Source organism: Erythrolamprus reginae, chromosome 3 (assembly GCF_031021105.1).
Source record: "Erythrolamprus reginae isolate rEryReg1 chromosome 3, rEryReg1.hap1, whole genome shotgun sequence".
In the NCBI taxonomy this organism is placed as follows: domain Eukaryota; kingdom Metazoa; phylum Chordata; class Lepidosauria; order Squamata; family Dipsadidae; genus Erythrolamprus; species Erythrolamprus reginae.
In genome coordinates, this window is record NC_091952.1 from 217451381 (window position 1) to 217473574 (window position 22194).

General features: G+C 36.1%; 1 protein-coding gene across 2 annotated transcripts; it reads left to right on the forward strand.

The window, feature by feature from the left end:
• The first annotated feature begins 200 nt into the window (after positions 1–200).
• Positions 201–21476, forward strand: TERF1 (telomeric repeat binding factor 1). Of its 2 annotated transcripts, XR_011558732.1 has the most exons (10): positions 201–535; positions 3743–3838; positions 12216–12346; positions 12639–12725; positions 15024–15173; positions 16576–16697; positions 17998–18101; positions 18578–18651; positions 20086–20693; positions 21197–21476. XR_011558732.1 is itself a non-coding variant. In XM_070747927.1 (9 exons), exons 1-9 carry the CDS (start codon positions 301–303, stop codon positions 20242–20244), a joined length of 1158 nt encoding a protein of 385 aa, XP_070604028.1. In that variant the 5' UTR covers positions 201–300; the 3' UTR covers positions 20245–21476. The 2 variants fall into 2 exon arrangements, 1 of the variants encoding a protein (XP_070604028.1); XM_070747927.1 differs by having other exon boundaries at positions 20086–21476.
• Positions 21477–22194: the final 718 nt, after the last annotated feature.

The window sequence follows — 22194 nt, forward strand, 5'->3', positions numbered from 1 at the left end:
GATCCCACAAACGGTGACAAAGTACAAATGTTTAACGTGGGAAAACAGGGCGAGATATAAGCTGAGATGGTTCACGCTGCCACTCTCCCCGCAAACGGAACCTGCAAGAGGGACTCGGACAACGTCTCCTTCTCAGCGGAGTGAAAAGCGCGAATAAAGGCACGTGACCAGAAAAAAGGGGACCCGCTCGACCAATCGCTGGGGAGGGTGGGCGTGGCCAAGAGTGGAGCGTCTTTCGCTGACACGACCCGTCGTCATAAAGGGGCGGGGTTTGGAAAAGGAGTTGCGAGAGTTTAAAAAATGGAGCAGGTAGGCGATTGGACTATCGCGAGCCCTGTCGCTTCATTACCGCCAAAGACGGCCAAGGCGGACTTGGTAGATGGCGGCACCGCAGAGGGACGTTCTTCGGGTCTCTTTGCTGCGGTGGAGTCGATAGCCGCCGGGTGGATGCTGGATTTTGCCTGCCGCTGCCTTTGCCGCCATTTTTGCGAAGGCAACCGGACCGACTTCGAAAGGAGCAGAGACCTGGCCCTGAGTAATTGTCTCTTTGGCGGGATATGTGGGGGGCTGGAGTTGGGGTCCCTGGTAACTCCCTTTGCTGGTGGTGGTGCCCCCAAGCCCATAATGCACGGTTCAGCAGAATATAGAAGCTGCTGGCTTCGGCTTTCTTTGCAATTGGGGCAGCGGTTCTGTCAGACAGACCTTCAACGGCTGCATTTCTTTTCAACCGTAGCGACGGTTTTTTTACACTGTTTTGCTTTATTTAGACCAGTGTTTTCCAACCTTGGCAATTTGGGAGTTGAAGTCCAGATATTTTCAAGTTGCCAAGGTTGGAAAACAATGATTTAGATATATATGTGCTGCCTTTTTAAAGAAATGTTTCTTGGAGCATGTTTGTATAGGTGGCTGCCTATCTCATACAAATGGGGGTTTGGCAGCTCTCAACAATACTTAGACCAGACCTGGGCAAGATGCAGCTTTATTCACTGAAATTGTGGCAAAAAAAAAATGGATTTCTCCATTTGTCATTTTTGACATTTTTGTTAACAGGACACTATAGAATGACAAGTATTTGAAGAGTTCTGTTTTCTCTCTTCATTGATGTTCAATTAGTGATACAATAGAACAGAGGTCCCCAACCTTTTTTGCACCAGGGACCGGCTTTAAGCTAGACCAGTTTTCCATGGCCCGGTGGGGGGGGGGGGAGCTAGCTGTCAGCGGCGCCGTAAAAGGGGCAATCAAGAGAGGAATGGGTGAATGAATGGACGGAGGGTGGGAAGGAAGGAAGGAAAGAGGGAAGGGACAGGAACAAAAGAAGGGTGCAAAGGAAGCAAGGAAAGGTGTGAAAGGGGAGAGTAAGAGAGGAAGGAGTGAAAGAAGGGAATGAGGGAGGAAGGAAGGGAGGAAGGAAAAGGAAAGCAAGAAATGGAGGGAGGAAAGGAAGGAAAGAAAGAAAGAAAGAAAGGGGGAAGGGACAGGAACAGAGGAAGGAAGCAAGGAAACTTATGAAAGGGGAGAGTAAGGGAAGAAGGTAGGAAGGAGAAAGAAAAGAAGAAATAGAGGAAGGGAAGGTAAAAGAGAGAAAGAAAAAGAGCAAGAAAGAAAGCAAGAAAGAGAAAGAAAGAAAGGCAACTTCAAAGAAAGGCTCACTGAGCATCTCTCACTCTCTCTCTCTTTCTATCCCTCTTTCTTTCTTTCTCTTCCTTTCTCTCTCTCCTCTTCCTTTATCTCCTCTCTCTCTCCCTCTCTCTTTCTCTCCCCCTCTCTCCCCCTTTCCCTCTCTCCCTCTCTTGCTATCTCTCCCCCCTCTCCCTCTCTCTTTCTCCCTCTCCCTCTCTTTCTCTCTCTCCCCCCTCTCTCTTTCTCTCTCTCTCCCCCTCTTTCTCTCTCTTCTTCTCACTTTCTCTCTCTTGTTTTCTTTCTGTCTCTTTTGCTTTCTCTCTCTCTCACTCTTTCTTGTTTTCTTTCTCACGCTCTTTCTCTCTCTTGTTCTCTCTCTTGCTATCTCTTTCTCTCCCCCCCCTTTCTCACTCTCTCTTTCTCACTTTCTCTCTATCTTGCTGTCTGTTGCTCTCACTCACTCTCGTTCTCTCTCCATTCTTCTCAGCGATGACGCGCGCACGCCCTGCCCGCCTCACCTTTGCGAGAGCACTTTCGCCCCGGGCTCTCAGCAAGGGGGTTTGGAGGAGAGGCGGGGCCGGCGAAGGTGATATTGAATGTCGGGGGAGAACGGGCGGCTGCAAGCGCTCCCTATCCCCCTACTAGCCCACTCGGAATATTCAAAATAAGAAAAGCCTTCGCCGGCAAAGGCTTTTCTTATTTTGAATATTCCGAGTGGGCTAGCAGGGAGATAGGGAGCGCGTGCAAATACCCGTTCTCCCCCGACATTCAATATCACCTTCGCCGGCCCCCGCTGAGGAAAGCCTTTGCCGGCATTTCCTCTCGTTGTCAAGGAGGCGCAGCGGCGGGCGGAGAGAGGGAAGGAGGGGGGGGGGCAGCGGCGTCCCTCCTGGCCTTGGCGGGCCGCCCAACCCTCCCCACCTCCTGCAAACGCGGCGGGCGGCGGGGGGAGAGCGAGGAGCCGGTTCCGGCGGGCGCGGGGCTTGGCTGGCTGGCGGGGGGAGCGCCGCTGGTGATGCGGAAAGGCCGAGGGGGCCCTGGCGCCGCGGACCGGCTGAAAAGCTCCAACGGCCCGGTCCCGGTCCGCGGACCGGCGGTTGGGGACCTCTGCAATAGAACAAAGCAGTAGTGTGGAAGGTACCAAAATATATTTTTTTATTTTATTTGTTTTATTTATTGATTGATTGATTGGTTGGTTGATTGATTGGATTTGTATGCCGCCCCTCTCCGGAGACTCGGGGCGGCTAACAGCAACAATAAAGTAGTGTACAATAGCAGTACTTGTTTTGTCAAGTACATATTGGTGGTATACAAAGATATAACGGTGGTGCAGTGGATATAGTGCAGGACTGCACTATCCACTGGAACACCGGTATATTCACTAAAGCTGGCTGCTAGATCTGCTGGTCAGCAGTTCAAATCTCATCACCGGCTCAAGGTTGACTCAGCCTTTCATCCTTCCGAGGTGGGTAAAATGAGGACCCGGATTGCAGGGGCAATATGCTGGCTCTGTTAAAAAAGCGCTATTGCTAACATGTTGTAAGCCGCCCTGGGGCTAAGGAGAAGGGCGGCATAAAAAAAACAAACAAATAAATAAATAAATAAATGACAATATACACGGTACTAAAAGAGAAACATTAGGACAGGGGATGGAAGGCACTCTGGTGCACTTATGCACGCCCCTGACTAACCTCTTAGGAATTGGGAGAGGTCCATCGTGGATAATCTAAGGGTAAAGTTTTGGGGGTTAGGTGATAATACTACAGTCTTGTAGTGAGTTCCATACATTAACTACTCGGTTACTAAAGTCATATTTCCTGCAGTCGAGTTTGGAGCAGTTTACTTTAAGTTTGTATCCTCCCATTTTGAAATATTTGAAGTAACTTTTCAAATGTCAAACTTTTCAAAAATTTCAAATTGTCATATTGTGGGGACAGACAAGTTAATGTTTACTAACTAGCATAAGTATAAAATATTTAGTATAAACTGCTCCTAAATGTTCCTATCCTAAATAAAATTATGTGGGAGTAAAATCTATTTAGTATTATAGACAAAGTTACTGATAACCACACAGTGGCACTGTAGGAACAAAATCATAACTGATATGTCTTCTTTTTTTCAGCTGTTATTAAAGGGTTGCACAAAATAGAAACTCATCAAAGGGAAACAGTGTGCCTCTGTCAGCTGCTGACATATATTGCTGAAGGAAAAGTATTTGGTAAAATATTTTAATGCATTGGCTTTAGAGAGAATTCTTAATTAGATACTAGAAATCTAATGCTAATTATATGCTTATTGATAGAAAAATGTGTTGTTTGAACCAAAAATAGCTCTTGCAAAAATATATACACATATAGTCTACACATTTGTATCTGTCATTTATCTTTAATTGTTAAAATATAAACTAAAATTATTAGAAATAACCACTGTTAATAAAAGCAATTTAAGAGATCCCCAAATTTGGTAAGTTGATAGCAACAAATCAAAAGTTTTCTGGAAAAGAGCCTTATCTGGCTCTGCACTAGTGGCAGCTTCAAGTCAGCAGCATATTTAGTATTTGTAAACAAATTGTTCTTAACCTTGGTAGGCTAATACTGCCAACATACTACTTAAATGGTAACTTTATATAAATTCCACAAATACTGTGCACTCATAAACCTATTCCAAGAAGTGTGCATTTGAGGTCAGAATGGAACATATAGAGACAAAAAATAAAGAAGCTAGGCTACATAGGTTTTGGGCTCGAGACTAGGCATTAGTTCTTGATGTGATTGATTGTATATCCTAGTTCTCTCTTAAAGAATTACAGTCTGTGAGCACAATATGGTATGATTTTGATACAGTGATGTTACTAAGTTCCTCCACTTTCAATAAAAGTTACAAAAATTATTTTATTCTGATTGCTTCAATAGATTGCTATGGTTCTTGAATTCCTATCTCAAAGACAAATAATATAGAAAGTTGTAGGGCTAAACGTATAAAATACCAGTAATACATTTAATATAAGTTCATGTTGTCTTTAATCAGGTATAAGCCCATATTTTGTTTAGCACTATTGTCCTGGGCTGAGGATCCTAGATAGTGTAGTTTGTAAAATACTGTTAACAATGAGCAGTAAAATAAAATTTAAAGGACTTTATTCTCTGCTCTTTTATTTGCTCCATTTGTAAATTATATCCACATTTTGGCTTGGCGTTTGACCAAGTTCTTTTTTTTTTTTTTTTTTTTAACAATTTTTTTATTATTTTTCATAAAACAGACATACAGACGTACAAACATTAAACATAAAATGGGGATGTGTTTCCCCACTTCTTTTGAAAGTATACATTCAAATAGAAAAAAGAATACATAATCAAACATTTGTTAAATGTTAAAAAGTCTAGTAAAAAATTTTCAAATCTTAAATGCAATATTAGTACGGTATAAGTAAAAATGCTTAATATGTTATTTAAGTGTAATATATTCATCTAATCAAACATTCAAACTAATCTCAATTACTAAGCATACATAAAGCAAAATTTTTAATATATCGCTTGTGAGTAAACAACTATGTCAAAATCATCAACAAATACATCTAATATTGTTATTACCTAAATAAAAACAGATCTATCTCTTATTTTTTCTTATCTAACCATTTATATATGTTGTTCCATGTTTCATAAAATTTTGTATCTTCTTGATCGTTTAATCGTCTTGTCATCATATCCATTTCAGCGCAATCTAATATTTTAGCTATAACTTCTTCTTTCTTGGGGATTTCCTCCCCCTTCCAGTTTTGCGCGTATATTATTCTAGCCGCAGTTAATATGTGTATAATTAAGTAAAGAGTTTCCTTCTTATAAGTCTGATTAGTAATTCCTAATAAGTAAAATTCCGGGGTGTTGTCTATGTCATATTTTAATATTTCTTTTAATATCTTCTCAATCATCTTCCAATAAGTTTTCGCTTTACTACATGTCCACCATTGATGGTAATAAGTTCCTATATCTTTCTTGCATTTCCAACACAGTGGGGATGTTTTAGGAAACATTTTAGCTATCCTGTTAGGTGGAAGGTGCCATCTATAAAACATTTTAATTTGGTTTTCTTTTAATGAAACTGACTTGGTCATTTTCCAATTATTAATCCAGACTTTTTCCCAAGTATCTATATCTATTTCCTTGCCTATATTTCTGCACCATCTTATCATGGTATCTTTTAGAGTCAACTCTATATTTTTGTGAGCGATAAGAAATTTATATATTTTCCCTATCATTTTTACTGAATTATTAATAATTAAATGACTTAGCAAATTCTTACTTTTACTAAAAGTATAAAGAGTTATATCCTTCTGGTATCTGGATCGAATCTGGGCATAATGCCACCAATCTATTATTATCCCTTCTTCTTGTAGTTTATTCCTAAGCTTTAGCTTCATCTGATCATTTAATAATTCTTTATATCTATAAAATATTTTCGTGTCTTTTATAGATTTTGGATGTGTTATTGCTTCTAGGGGGGCTATCCATTCTGGAACATTTAAGAAGTGGTTTTTCTTTATGTCCTTCCAAACCTCTAGTAAATACTTCCTTAATGTGTGTCTTTTAAAATATGAGTGATTTTTTTCCTTGTCATACCATATAAATGCATGCCAACCCAGCATAAGATCATGTCCTTCTAAATTTAATATTCTTTTATTCTCTAAGGTTATCCAATCTTTAATCCATGTTAAGGCGGCGGCCTGATAATATAATTTCCAGTTTGGAAGACCAAATCCTCCTCTTTCCTTAATGTCTTCCAAACAGTTTATTTTTATCCTTGCTTTTTTCCCTTGCCATATAAATTTTTTAACTAAGTTTGTCAAAGTTTTAAAGAAAGTTCCCCCTGGGTTTATTGGAATTACCTGAAAGAGAAATAAAACCTTAGGCAAAATATTCATCTTGATTGTGGCAATTCTTCCTAAAAATGATATTTTCAGGTTGTTCCATGTTTCTAAATCTTTTTTAATTTCTGATAATAATTTTATATAATTATCATTTTTTAAGGTTATTGTTTTCGCTGTTAAATTTATTCCTAAATATTTTACTTTCTTTACGGTTTTTATTCCAGAAATATTTTCTAATTTAGTTTCTTGTATTTTATTCATATTTTTGGTTAAGAAAGAAGTTTTACTTTTATTTATCTTTAAACCTGCTACCTTTCCGTATTGTTCAATAGTTTGCAATAAAGAAGGGACAGTTGTTATCGGTTCTTCAATTATAAACGTTAAGTCATCTGCAAAAGCTTGGAGTTTGTAAGTTTCGTCTCCTATAGTTAAACCTTTTATTTCGGAATCCGCTCTTATTTTAATTAATAAAGTTTCAAGTGTCATAATAAATAACAATGGTGATATAGGACATCCTTGTCGAACTCCCTTGTTTATATCAAGTGCTTGTAATTGGTTATTATTTAATATTATTTTAGTCGTTTGTTTTGAGTATATAGTATCTATTAAATTAACAAATTTTGAGCCAAATCTCATTTTGTTTAATTGCATTTTTATAAATGTCCAGTTAACGTTGTCAAAGGCCTTTTGAGCATCTAAGAACATTAAGGATGCTGTCTTATCTGGATGTTGTTCATAGTATTCTAATGTATTTATTACTGTTCTAAGGTTATTTTTAATTTGTCGCCCTGGTAGAAATCCATTTTGGTCTTGGTGTATTATTCCATTTATAATTCTTTTAAGTCTATCTGCATAAATGGCAATAAATATTTTATAATCTACATTTAATAAAGATATGGGTCTATAATTTTTGATTTTTAGTGGGTCAGTGCCGGATTTGTGTATTAAAGTTGTCAGCGATTCTGACCAAGATTTCGGAATTTTACCCTCAAGTCTACATGAATTAAAAATTTCTAACATATAGTTTCTTACTATCTCATTGTCTATCTTATACCATTCTGCCGGTATAGCATCCGGACCAGTGGCCTTGTTGTTTTTCTGTTTTTTAATTATAGTTAGGAGTTCTTCCATTGTTATTGGACCATCCAACATAGTCTGTTGATCTTCTGTTATTTGTGGTAATTTTGAAGCCTGTAAGTAATTAAAAACCTCATCTTCACTAACATTGTCTTTGGCATAAAGATCTTTATAAAAGTTATAAACAATGTCCGCCTTTCCTTCTGTATCATATTTTATTGTACCATCTTTGTCTTCTAGTTTTTTTATCAATTTGGATTGACTCTGCTTTCTAAGTTTATATGCTAACCATCTGCCTGGTTTATTTGCATGTTCAAAATAATGTTGTTTTGCTCTTTTAATTTTTTCAGTTATTTGATTTTGTTCTATAATTCTAATTTTATGTTTAATTACATTTATTTCTGTTTTAAAGTCTCTGTTTTTGGTGTGTTGCTGCGATGCAAATTCCAATTGTTTTAATTCATTTATTAGTTGTACGTACTTTAATTTATTTTCCTTATTGTATTTTGCTGTGTAAGATATTGTTAACCCTCTTATATAAGCTTTGAGTGTATCCCATATATTCTGTGGAGTGGTGTCTGGGGTTTTGTTAATCTCAAGAAATATTTTTAATTCCTTTTCGATCCAATCTTTATATTTCTTATCATTTAGTATAATTCTATTCATCCGCCAGATATTCTGTTTGTTGTTCCTTCTTATATAGACCACTATTGGGTTGTGGTCAGCCCATGTATTAACATCTATCTCTACTTCCCTTATTTCTTCTGCAACCATTTTTGATGTCCATACCATGTCTATTCTTGTCCAGATTTTGTGGGGATTGGAATAAAACGTAAATTGTCTTTTATGGGGGTGTCTTTCCCTCCATATATCATTTAGCAATAATTCTGTTTTCATTTTTTGGAAAGTACTAGGTAGTAGATTTCTTTTTGTTTTTTTCCTTTTATTATGGCTCCCTCCCCCTGAATGGTCTAGTTGCCTATTCACAATAGCATTAAAATCACCTATTATTAATACATTCTCAATAGCTAAGTCTATTATTATTTGATGTAAATTTTTATAAAATATCATTTGGTCTTCATTGGGAGCATAAATAGAAACAACCACTATGGGTCTAGGTTCAATATCAACTTGTACAATCAATATTCTACCATCATTATCCTTATATATCTGTTTGGAATTTATAGAATTCTCTACATACATCACCACACCTCTTTTTTTTTGATCTGCTAATGCAGCATACATTTTTCCAATTTTGGGATTCAACAATAATTTTTGGTTATCTTTTTTGATATGTACTTCTTGTAATATTGCAATTTGAGCATTTTGATTTCTGATTTTAGAGAAGATTTGTTTCCTTTTCCTTGGTTCATTAAGTCCATTAACGTTTACCGAAAAGATCTTTAGATCTTTAGTTGTTGTCATTTAGTGGGTTTTTTGGTTTCTCGCTGAGGCTGAACTCTTCTTATAGCACCTTGGTCCTGCTCTATTGCTAGAGCTGTGGCCCCCAATAGTTCTTCTTGTTGGATTGCTAGTATCTCCCCTGATTGCTGTTGTGCTGGTTGTTGATGAGCCTCTTGTTGTTTATCTGAAAAGTCCATGTGGCTGATGCCACTATTTTCAAAGAAATACCTAGCTTGTTCTACATTTTCCAGCTTGTATCTTGTAGAACGCCATGTCAGAGAAAGACCTTGTGGGATTAACCAACGATAGGTTATATTTTCTTTGATCAAAATTCTGGTAAGAAACTGGTAATCTCTTCTGCTCTCTCTGACACTTCTTGGAACTTGTTTTAATATTTTTATTTCCACTCCTTGATGTTGGAGTTTGGAGTTTCTTGCCCAATGGAGTATGTCATCTCGCAAAGTTTTCCTGGTGAATTTGATATGAATCTCTCTTGGAAGATTGTGGCGACGGATGTAACTATTCGAAGTCCTGTAAACTTCATCGATTTCTTTCACTAGCGCAGCAGGATCCTCCTGGAGTATACCTCCAATCGTTTCCGCCATAGTCATTTTTAAATCTTCATCTTTTTCCTCTTTCATGTTCTGAAATCGTAGTCCATACGAAGCACGTTGCATCTCCAGCTGAATAATTGATTCATCATGTCTTCTGTGTCTTGCATCAGCTCTCCCTTCGAGATAATCAATTCTTTTTGCGTTTTTGTCGGATTTCTCTTCAACCTTTTTCACTCGATCATCACTTTCTTGTAGTGTTTGTTGGATCTCCTTTATCTGGTCTTTCACCTCGCCCATATCAGCTTTCAGTTGGGCCATCTCCTTTTTAAATTCTGCCAAGTCTGCTTTTATAGCTTCCCTTTGTTGTGTTGCATCCTCTTTTATAACCTCTCTTTGTTGAGTGGCATTCTCTAAAGATTTAAAGATAGAGTCCTGCATATTGTTTAAAGTTTCTTGTAATGTTGCAAAGTTGGGCTGCGTTGTTTTGTCTTTTTCTTTATCCTTGGAAGACATAGCTGAGGCCTGGTGTGTCGGGGAAGGACGTGGGGACACTTGTGGAGAAGAGATTGTTGCAGTAGGTTGTTTTTTGACTGTTTTAACAACGGTTGAATAAGTTGACATTATCAATTTTGAATCCGCTGTTTAAAATTTGAGTTAATTTAAATCAATCTAAATTTATATATAGTGAAAAGGAGAAAATTTCTATAAATTCCAAATCTATTCAATCTGTTTTATTAGCAGTTACGCTTAAATTATAACTATTCAATTATCAAAAAAGTTCAAAATTCAAAATCCAATATATATTGTTATTAATTCTTTTAAAAATTTAAATTGTCTTTAAAAATTTAAAGATATAATACCTCAGGAAACTAATATAAAACTTTTAGAAATGAAAAACCAGTAAAAGTTAAAAATAAATGGTCTAATTAAAAGACAAAATAAATGACAGCAAAGAAAGAGTAATAACTATTTTAAAAAGGGAAAGTTTGAGAAAGTACAAAGAAAAAAAAAGAAGAGAAAAAAGATTTAATAAGGCAGCAAGAAGAGGGAGAAAAAGGGAGAGAAAAAAAAAGAAATGGGGAGTATTTCAATTCAAATAATTAAAATAGAGCAGGAAACCAAGGTTTGCTAACAATGCATAGTCTTCAATTCAAACTTCTTTCAAAAATAAAAATAAAAAGAAGGAAAATCAGAAGGAGAACAAAGAAAGAGTTAATTAATCAAAAAGAAAACACAATATGTATAGTTATGTTCTTCTTATAAATCAGGAAATTATATTAGATGAATAAAGAGTGTGAATCCCAATGTCAGGAAATACAATTGTACTTAATCCCAATTGCAGGTCTCACGAAAAAAAAAAAGTCAAATTAATAATTTTCTTGTAGTTAAAATGGAGTCTATGTTCTTTTCGAAATTCAAGACAAAGGCAAAAAAATTAGATCCCAAGATGGAGTCAGGTTAGAAGTCAGAAGTTCATATGATCAGGCAGATGTGAAAAGGTTCTCAGAAGAAAAAATAATCCCAAGGAAAAAAAGCAATCAGCAAGTAATCCAAAGTAGTTCAAAGACAATCAGCAAGTAATCCAAGTAGGTTAATCCAAAAGTAAATATTCCAAAGGAAAGGTATCAGTTCCTTCTATTTCCCATTGATTTTCAAGTTGTTATATAATGATATTATGTTGCAAAGACAACAGGATGAGAGAAAAAAAAATAAGGCAACAAAGTTATATTCCTCCGCAGTTAAGATGTCAGCCCAGAACACAATGTTTTAACAGACTATAAAAAAGAAATTTTAGTCATCTTTACTAACTTCTTTTAAGCATTGAAATCTTCTAAATAGCCATTTCCAGTTCAAAATCTTTTATTAAAGCATAGAGTAAGAAAAAATATTTTATAGATTCCAAAATTCAAATACAAGATGGAAACAATGAAGATGAGAGAATTTAGTCTCGGCTGTTATTTGCGGATGAGACTCAGAAAAAAAAAAACTTTCACTTTCGCCTCGTTAAAAAAAAAAACTTTCCCTTGAGGCTTGCGAACGATCAAATCTTCGGATTTTGGTCTTGAAACAAAGAGGAAATTTTTTACCTTGAGTCCTTTATCGGATGTATTCTTTTTCAGTTAGATAAATGTAGAACTTTCAATTTAGAGCTTTTTCTCAGCTTCCCGCTGGGTGAGGGGAGAAAGCGCTGGCCGGTCCTCTCAGACGAAGAGGATCGGTTCTCCCGTCTTCGAAGCTGCGGGGCGAACCGCTGCCTCTGGAGTCTCAGCGATGGCTCCTTGGGCAGAGGGGAGCCCCCTGTTCTGGGATCGGGCCATCCGAGCCCGATCCGATCGCGAATGCGACCTTCGAAGGGGGTAGAAGGGATCGCTTGGCAGAGCCCTGCCAAGGATGTCCCGCCGCGATCACCGCCAAACCGGAAGCCTTGTTTGACCAAGTTCTAAATAACATGATATTAAAAAGAACCTGAGGACAATCTTTCAAAACAGAGATTTCCTAATATTATTCAATAATCTTCCTAACCACCTCAGTTGAATAGTTGATTATCTCTATTTAGAAAGCTTTCTTCTGTAAACCAAAAATCAAAGGAAGAAATTGACTTCTGGTATAATGACTGATATCTTTTCTATATGGAAGGTTTTTTTAATCTTTAAAATACTACACTGCTATTTTTACTTCTTCTCATTTCTCTTAAGATTCTGACTTTGGAGATGATCAAAAATTTTCACCACTGGAAAATGCTTTGTCGGTTTGGATTTCATTTCTAAAAACACAAAGCCAACAAGATAAACTGCATAAAGAAATCACAGACTTAATTCAGATTCAGGTTTGTTTGTAGATCAGTATATTCATTTTGATTCAGAATGGAAAATGTTTAATAGTTTAAGGTTTTTGTTCCTATGTTAGAAACTATTTCAAAGTAATCACTGTGTAAGCGATCCCCACAATAATTTCCATGGAAAACCTACCATTCATAAAATACAAAAGATAATTGTTTGTTTTCATCAGATTCATCCTTGCATCTTTAAAATTCATAACATTAAATTGCATAAGTTATTTTTGTTCCCAGATTTGTTATAAAGAATGGAAGTCATTACTGAAAAGTTGTGTCTTTGTAGGCAGTCGCTATATATATGGAAAAAGGATATTTTCAGGAGGCTGCAGAAGTGATAGCAAGACTTTTTCCAGAATCATCCTCCAATGAGGTAGTATGTTCAATATCGAATTAAATTAGACAATTAGAAACATAGAAGACTGACGGCAGAAAAAGACCTCATGGTCCATCTAGTCGGCCCTTATACTATTTCCTGTATTTTATCTTACAATGGATATATTTTTATCCCAGGCATGTTTAAATTCAGTTACTGTGGATTTACCAACCACGTCTGCTGGAAGTTTGTTCCAAGGATCCACTACTCTTTCAGTAAAATAATATTTTCTCATGTTGCTTTTGATCTTTCCCCCAAATAACTTCAGATTGTGTCCCCTTGTTCTTGTATTCACTTTCCTATTAAAAACACTTCCCTCCTGAAACTTATTTAACCCTTTAACATATTTAAATGTTTCGATCATGTCCCCCCTTTTCCTTCTGTCCTCCAGACTATACAGATTGAGTTCATTAAGTCTTTCCTGATACGTTTTATGCTTAAGACCTTCCACCATTCTTGTAGCCCGTCTTTGGACCCATTCAATTTTGTCAATATCTTTTTGTAGGTGAGGTCTCCAGAACTGAACACAGTATTCCAAATGTGGTCTCACCAGCGCTCTATATAAGGGGATCGCAATCTCCCTCTTCCTACTTGTTATACCTCTAGCTATGCAGCCAAGCATCCTACTTGCTTTTCCTACCGCCCGACCACACTGCTCACCCATTTTGAGACTGTCAGAAATCACTACCCCATAATCCTTCTCTTCTGAAGTTTTTGCTAACACAGAACTGCCAATGCAATACTCAGATTGAGGATTCCTTTTCCCCAAGTGCATTATTTTACATTTGGGAACATTAAACTGCAGTTTCCATTGCTTTGACCATTTATCTAGTAAAGCTAAATCATTTACCATATTACAGACCCCTCCAGGAATATCAACCCTATTGCACACTTTAGAGTCATCGGCAAATAGGCAAACCTTCCCTACAATTATTTTGAAGCCTTATGAAATTAAAATTCATGTAATATTCTTAAATGATCAATGCACAGGTTTACTAAGGTGATAAAACAACTTTCAGAATTACTCTTTTCTAGTCATTACTAATTTACAATCTATGAAGGCATTATACTTTGGGTGAGCAACCTTTCCCACAACCTGGTTTTGTGACCTTCAGGATGCATTACTGAAATCAGTGATTAAAAGCTTTTTTAATTCTGCAATATTTTCACTGTTTTATCTTTTACATTTTGGATTGTAAATAGATGCATTACATTTCTGGCACATTGAATGCAGCTATTTTCAGTCAGCTTTACTGACTCTAGTTACGGTAAACCAGCAGTCTTTTGAAGTACAACTATGAAAAGTATCAAAAATAAAGTTGTCCTCTATTCTATGTTAAAACAGACATTAAAACCTCCAGGAATTTTGTATAGTCATACCTTACCAAATTAAAGTTTCAGAGCCAATTTCATGTCTCCTTTCCCTTCAATTTCTCTGTAATAATTTCAAATATTATTTTACTGGCATCTGAACTTAACATAATTCAATCAAAGTTTAAGAAACTTAGATTATGGATTTTAAAATACCTGGAGTCACCATCTGTGATTTGGGCAGCCATATAAATATGTTTAATAAAATAAAAAGAGGAAAAATTCTTACTGGTGACATTGGCATACGATTCCCCCCCCCCCCCCCCCAAATCATTATATTTAACTATGTTGTATGATTTCCTGCAAATAAGATTCCTTCACTTCTATAAAACCTTGGAAAGTGACACCATATATTTATTACTGGGTTGGAAAACTAGAGGAAATAAACTTAGAGGCAGAAAGAAAAACAAAAATGAATACAAATCATGGCATATGTAGGATGGGATATTTAACTGAGATGTGGATATTTTAAAAAGAATACTATGAAATGGACGAATGTAAAGGAAGATTAGAGGAGGGTGTTTGGCATGAGATGCATTGCCCAGGTGTTTGACCAAAGAGAATTGAAAACCCTGAACTAAAGAAGCTATTACATGTTGTTGGTGCACAGTGTGTGAAACCATAAGGAAATACTGAAAGCTGCTACAAAATCTTAACAAAAGTGAATTTATTTATTAATTGTTTATTTATTAATTGGACTTGTATGCTGCCCCTCTCCGTGGAGCCTCACATTATTAGGAAAGATAATTTGCATGTACTTATCACTTACGTTGTATTATATTATTTATAATGGAATAATATATACTTAATTTCCTACATTTGGTCTCTGGAGGCAAAACGTTCTGCTTCTTTTAAAATATTTACCATTGGCATTACAAGCACAATATGTAGTATTTATTGTATTCTGACTTTTTTTTCCTGTAGACTTTAAGAACGAGGCTTTCTGCAATATTAAAACAAAAAGATGTATATCATCCATTTCTTCGATTTTTCAGTTTTAATCTTTTGACTGAGAGAATTAAAACTTATATCAATATTTTCTTGAAAAAAGAAATCAACAATTTTTTAATGCAGGTAAAGTAGAATAAAAGTAATATATACTAATTTAATTATATAAATGTTAATTATACAACATATTAACATTGTATATCTATAAGTGACTGAATGTCTTACTCATTAAAATATTGGAAAGTATTGGAAATGTTCTAATCAGCGGTGGGTTGCTCCTGGTTCAGCCCAGTTCTGCAAACCGGTAGCAGTGGTGGTGGGAGACTGCTCACCCGCCCGGGACGCTTCTGCGCAGAAGCAATGGGTTTTAGAACCCACGACTGGTTCTAATAGTTAAGACTGTAATACTATAGAAACTACTGGATTTTAAATAATAGGTGCAGTTGACCAAATGCATAACATTGCAACAATTCATAGCTAGGATGGAATTATTTAAAGGATTACTCTCTGAACTGCCTGGATGTTAAAGATGCCTGCAGGGCAGAATTACTTTCATGACAATTCTAGTGATTCAATCAATAGGTACATCCAGTTTCTTATCCTCTGTGCTTTCTTTGCATTACTTTCAGTTCCCACCAGATGTGTTGACCGAATGTAGCCAATCATTTTTGTTTGCCCCTTGCTTGTCATATCTAGTAAGCAGCTGTAGCTAGATCCAGGAAGTTATAAAATCCTACATAAAAAATCTCATTAAAGTGGTTGTTATTTTTGGAAGGGGGAATAATGGAGTGAAAAAAAACCTAATTATTCCTTGCTTGACTAAATACAGGGTGTCCAGCAAACCTGGGAAATCAGGGAAATATCAGAGAAATCGGCAGTTCGGGAATTATCAGTGCATTCGTGAAAAATACAGAATAAATTTTTTGGGGGGATAAACACTATTAAAATGTTTAAAACTCAGGAGAAAATCATGTAAAAAAAATGGATCGCGCTGCTTGGCAGAGTCAAGCAAAAATGAGCATAACTGGCAACAACTTACTTCCTCAGCTGTTGATATTTCTCCATAGCTTAGCCGTTTGATATGATGTCATCTAAGACCACGCCTTAACTAAATTGCAAGTTACGGGAAATGTCAGGGAAATATCAGGGAATTTCAAAATGTTTTGCCCCTGGTCACCCTGTAAATACCATGATGCTGAAGTGTGTGATGGCTAATTCATCTTAACTTTGATCTGAATCTACAGATATTAGGTTTTGCCTTGCTCTGGATATGATTTACAAGAGCTTATCGAGATAGTAGCAGGAACACAGGACTTGTCTCTGATTCATTACATCATCCTGGGTGAAAACACCTTTTCTGAATGGAAGCATTATACAACTCTAACTATTAATTATATTGCTTTCATTTTACATTTTTATTAATCTTGTGTTTTAAATCCTCTCTAACAGTATATGGTAAAAATGTTTTAAGAAGCCTGGGAAAGATATGAAAATTAGTATTTCTTAAGTAAATGTTGCTGTTTTACAGGAAGCTACAAAAGAGGTTAAAACAAAAAGTTTGGAAAACATAATGGTACCCACACAATGTGACAGTACAGTTGAAACCAACAAAGAAAATCATTTGGAAAACACACCAAAGACCATGCTAAAGTATGACTTATCCTGGAATTCGCTAGTTTTATATCAACATGAGTAGTTATCTTGGGGATTGCAGAGTTTTCTTTTCATCTTTTTAACAAATTCTGGTAAATACTGTATTTTTCAGTGTATAAGACGCACCGGTGTATAAGATGCACCTAGATTTTAGAGGAGGAAAACAAGGAAAAAATATTGTGAACCAAATGGTGTAGTATTAAATAGTAATGTAGAATAGAATAGAATAGAATTCCTTATTGGCCAAGTGTGATTGGACACACAAGGAATTTGTCTTTGGTGCATATATGCTCTCAATGTACATGAAAAAGAAAAAGAAAAGGATACATTTGTCAAGAATCATGTGGTACAACACTTAATGATTGTTATAGGGGTCAAATAAGCAATGAAGAAACAATCAATATTAATAAAAATCTTAGGATACAAGCAACAAGTTACAGTCATACAGTCCTAAGTTGGAGGAAATAGGTGATAGGAATTATGAGAAAAAACTAGTAGAAATAGAAGTGCAGACTTAGTAAAAAGTTTTACAGTTTTGAAGGAATTGTTTGTTTAGTAGAGTGATGGCGTTCCGGAAAAAAAACTGTTCTTGTGTCTAGTTGTCTTGGGGGGCAGTGTAATGGTAACCTCTCCAGCCATGAGGGCTTGGGTTTGTGGCTCCTGGCGTTTTCTGTGTTTTTTTCTTTCCTTCCTTCCCTCTATTCTTCCTTCCTCTTTCCCTCTCTTTCCCTGTTCTTTCTTTCTCTCCACTTCTTTCTCTCTTTTCCCTCTCATTCTCTCCCTCCAGGTCTCTCTCATTTCTGTGTACCTCTCCCCTCCCCTTTTTGCTCTCATTTGTTTCTCTCTCCCCCTTTTGCTCTCATTTCTCTCACTTTCACTTGTTTTTATCTTTCCTCTTCCTCACTTGTTTTTATCTTTTCTCTTCCTCTCCCTTTTTCTCTCCCCTTCTCTCATTTGTTTCCCTCTTCTCCCTCTCATCCTCTCTCAATCTTTCCCTCATTTCTCTCTCCCTTTCATTTCTGTTTTTCTCTTCCCTCTACGTCTTTTTCCTTCTCTCCCCTTCTCTCTCTCCCCCGTTCTTTCTCCTTTTCTTGTTTTTTGTACACTTTTTAAATAAAAAGATGCATCTTATACACCGAAAAATACGGTAAATGACTTCCTAGTTAAATTTTTTTAATGTATTATATGTTAGGAAAGTAGGCTGATAGTACAATTTAATAAAGAACAGTATAATGCAAAGTTTCAACAGCCATCTAGGTGTTCTCTATCATATCTCTTTTCTTTCATTCTCTTATAGATTACATAAACATTCCTGTTCCTTACCTGGTCAATCATTTTGGAAACCAAGTCAGATAAAGATTTCATCCAAGCCCCAAAATATAAAACGAAAAACTCTTCAATGTAAGTACTACATAATTTCAATATATCTGAACAAGATGGGTATATTAGAAATATGGAGGGAATCAGATTTCCTTTCCCACAATCCATGCTTCAGAGTCCTGTCTTTCACTTAAAATATAGTCTCTCATTGAAAGCAAAATATAGACCAAGGTATCAAAGATCATTCTGTATCCTGGCGTGTTTGTGCTTGATGTATTTCCATTTAAGTTGACTAAGTTCAACTTTACTTGCACTAATCTCTATATACCTTTGAATCTTAAAGACATATTTTTCCTTTTTCAGAACATGCCTTAATAGGGTCTCTTTTTCCTTCTTAAAAATGATATCTTTGTTTTATTTTTTATTGATTCACTTTGTTCTATTTGTTATATATGTTGCAGTCCTTCTGCTAACCCCCTAATATTTAATTAATGAGTATTTAGCCATTAAAATGCACAGGATTTAAAAGAGGTGTTTGTATTATTTTTCTGAACTAGGTAAAAAACTGCAAAATACTACGGATGCTCTACAAGATGAGTCTCTGCCATCTGCCATTTGTCTGAAGAAAAAGGTATAAATAAGAAAAGTTCAAAATAATATATTAGTATAAAATAATATTGGTGAATTTAACCAAAGAAACATTTTTCCAAAATATTTTCCTGCTTGCCCAAGAAGACTGCCTGTCTGTAAGTATAGTCTGGTACATACAAGATCTGACAAGATAAAAGTACCTTGTTATTTCCAATCCAGCATCGCCATGTAGAATGGTAAAACCTAATGTAATAGGAAGAAGTGCGGTAGTGTTCATATTTACATTTTTAGTTACTTCTTTACATGCAGGTATTTCTTAATACATATTTTGGGGGGGGGGGGGTGATGTACAATTAAAAAAATTAGGTTAATATACAACCAGGACATAAAAATAAAGCCTAAAACGGTGACATTTAATAAAAGACACAGAATACAGTGGTGGAAAGCAACCTCCCCCAATTTTTCCAAATGTCTGGAAATTCAGTTTGTGTAATATAAACAGCTAATATGTCTGAAGACTGCTGGCTTGGCTTATCGGAATTAAAATCAACATATCTAAAGTCACCCCACAAATGATCTTTGACATGATGTTGAAACTGGGATCTTTGCATGTTGCCCAAAAGGTGGTGTCTATACTATATAATAGTGTATATCTAGCCAATTATCAGTGAAAAAGCCAAGGTGCCTTGTTTCATTTGGCACTTTTATTACAGACAGAGCAAAAGGAAAAGCAAAGAATTTCTCATGTTTGGTAATTCTCATATATTCAGACCCACAAAATGAAAACATTTGTCAGTAGTTTTGGCCTCTGAAATTTTGGTTGGATTTTATCAGCTTTCTATTTCAACTGTCCCAAGTTCTTTGGTGTTAATAATATGATATTCCAAGGAAATTGAACTTGCTAAGTAAAAAGTAAAATACATATGCAAGAGAACTCTGTTCAGAAAAGTTTTAGTTTCAATTTTATAATGCAAATCTAAATGTATATAAGCAGTGATCTTTGTAGACTTCTGCTTATTGTCCTGCTCCTTTTAAATAATCTGTACATTCTAATCTGTATTTTGATACAGTGTAACAGGTTTACAACTTGAATTGAAATGTTAAAAATCATGACAATCACTACATTGATATTGGAGATAAGACATGATAAATACAGAAATCAAGAAATTGCTATAGCTTAAAAAATATTACTATAATATGTAAGTGTCTGTTTTATGAATATGAACAGATGTATGTTTAGAAATAATAAAAGTAATGTTTATTTTCCTCCTGTAATTCTCTCATCTGAAATAATCATTTGGTTTTAATTCTTTACAATGGAAATATAAGAAATAGTTCTTAAAATGCTGATTTCTTGTAAAATGCAAATGCTTTAAGAATGTGTTAATAGAAATAGAATGTTTTTCAGCAATGGCTAATAACTCAAGTACTTAAAAAGATACATTTTATAATATTTTATTTTAATTTTCTATAGCAATGGAAGTGGGAAGAAGACCAGAAATTAAAAAAAGGTGTACAGAAGTTTGGAGTTGGAAAATGGAAGAAAATTCTTCAGAATTATGATTTTGATGATAGAACCAATGTTATGTTAAAAGACAGATGGAGAACTTTAGTTAAGTTAGGCTTGGTCTAAGTTGTTTTTTCCTCAAATACTCAGCCTATTATTTATCTTTTTATATTTTGATGATGATGTGATAGACGTACAAGGTCATGTCTTAAATGAATTTAAAACAGAAACCATTTTATGCAATTATAGTTCCTAAAATAATTTTTGGTGTGCTCAGTTGATTCTTGAAAAGATGATAATATTAAATTGAAGGTCTGTTACCTAGCAATCATCTGAATAAAGCTGCTTCAAATTAATTTAACTTTTCATTCTGGAGAGCTTGTAAAAAATTCAGCCTAATATTTTGCAGGATCATGCAAATACTGCAGAGTTAAGACATAAGTAGAGTCTTAAGCAGACAAGTTTAAGATTCATTTTGGATTTGTTTAATAAGGACATCTTCATTCTGTGCAAAGGAGACTAAATTTTTCAGTGCAAGAAAAACTTTAACAAAGAAATCATGCTTTAGAGCAGGGGTCCCCAACCACCGGGCCGCGGACCAGTACCGGGCCGCAGGGCATGTTGCACCGGTCCGTGGAGTCAGCAGCTGCCGGCCCTCATGCCGCCACCCCCTCCCTCCAGCGCTTCGCCTCCCGCTGGGCAAGAGGCCTCGGCAGGCAGGTTCTGCCGGCCACAGGACGATGGATGGGACAGAGGGGCGGGAAGGACCGAGAGGCTCAAACCTCTTTTGGCTTCTGCTGCGGGGCGCTTTTGCGTTTTTGGCTGGGGGGAGGCAGGAGGGCCAGCCTGACCCCCTCTCTCCAGCGCTTAGCTCCCGCTGGGCAAGAGGGCTTGGGAGGCAGGTTCTGCCGGCCACAGGACGATGACGGGAAAGAGGGGCGGGGAGGACCAGCACCCCCATGCTTAATCCCGCCCCCAACCACGCCCCTTTCCGCCCCCACTGGGCCATAGAAAAATCGTCTTGCTGAAACTGGTCCCTGGTGGAAAAAACGTTGGGGACCACTGCTTTAGAGCACAGAAGTATTTCTGTAAATCCTTTCCATAATCTTTTTTATATGGCTCGGAGACTGATAATTTGGTTGCCTCCAATGCTTTATTGAGTTAACTATTCAAATATGAACCCTCTATGTTCAACTTGTGGGCAACAGTGAAGTGAAATGTAGACTGTAATTCTGCTAATTCTTACAAATGCCGATACATTGTGTTTCTAAGTTCAATTCAGAGTGCTGCATTTTTAATTTCTTAGCTATATTATAGTTTTTTGTGATCAATCATATTAAATATTTTTGCATTCTTAATCAGAAATTCTATTTTAAAGAATGTCCAAAGAACTACATAGTAGTTGTATAGTATTTTGTGGGAGCAATATTTGCTCGTGGATATAGACATTTATTTCAATATCAGTCTTGTTTCAGAAAGTCAACTTATTTTCCAAATTTGGTTGTCATTTGATGTGAAACTTTGATCAGTAATAACACTATTTTTATAGGCGTTCCAGGGATTCATTCACAAATAGCAAAGGATAGCTTATCTGCTATCCTTCAGATAAGAAAATAATCACAACATACCACTCACACAATAATCGTTGTCGGGGTTTTTTTTTTACTATGAACACATTGGCACACATTAAAAATGAAATTCTGATGCCTGCTCTCAAAAAAGTATGCATGTGTGTGCGCACATACACACACACACACACAACTTAATCACTGTCCATTTTGAATACCTAGTGGAAAGAGGAAACGAGAGTTCACAAGGTTGATACTTTATGGGACAAAGCTGAAACTGAATCTAATGTTCTACATAGGAAAACATGAAGCCACCTCCAAGAAGGTAACAAGGAAAACTGGTCATGGAGAGGATACATAATGTCCTTGTTTCCTACAAAATCTTTTTGTCAATGACACTGATGCCAAAAATAACAAGTGTACCAGATTGATCCTTGTAGTATTAAGAATGAAGTTATAAAGCTTATTTCTCTGAACAGTATTAAATATATATATCTCAAACTTTTAA

What these genes read in the sequence shown, in the direction of transcription:
- TERF1 (XM_070747927.1), top strand. Translation starts at nt 301, where the DNA reads ATGGAGCAGGTAGGCGATTGGACTATCGCGAGCCCTGTCGCTTCATTA. An exon ending in GAGCAGAGACCTGGCCCTGA is followed by an intron (nt 536 to 3,742) that starts GTAATTGTCTCT and finishes TCTTTTTTTCAG; the next exon opens with CTGTTATTAAAGGGTTGCAC. An exon ending in ACACCAAAGACCATGCTAAA is followed by an intron (nt 16,698 to 17,997) that starts GTATGACTTATC and finishes ATTCTCTTATAG; the next exon opens with ATTACATAAACATTCCTGTT.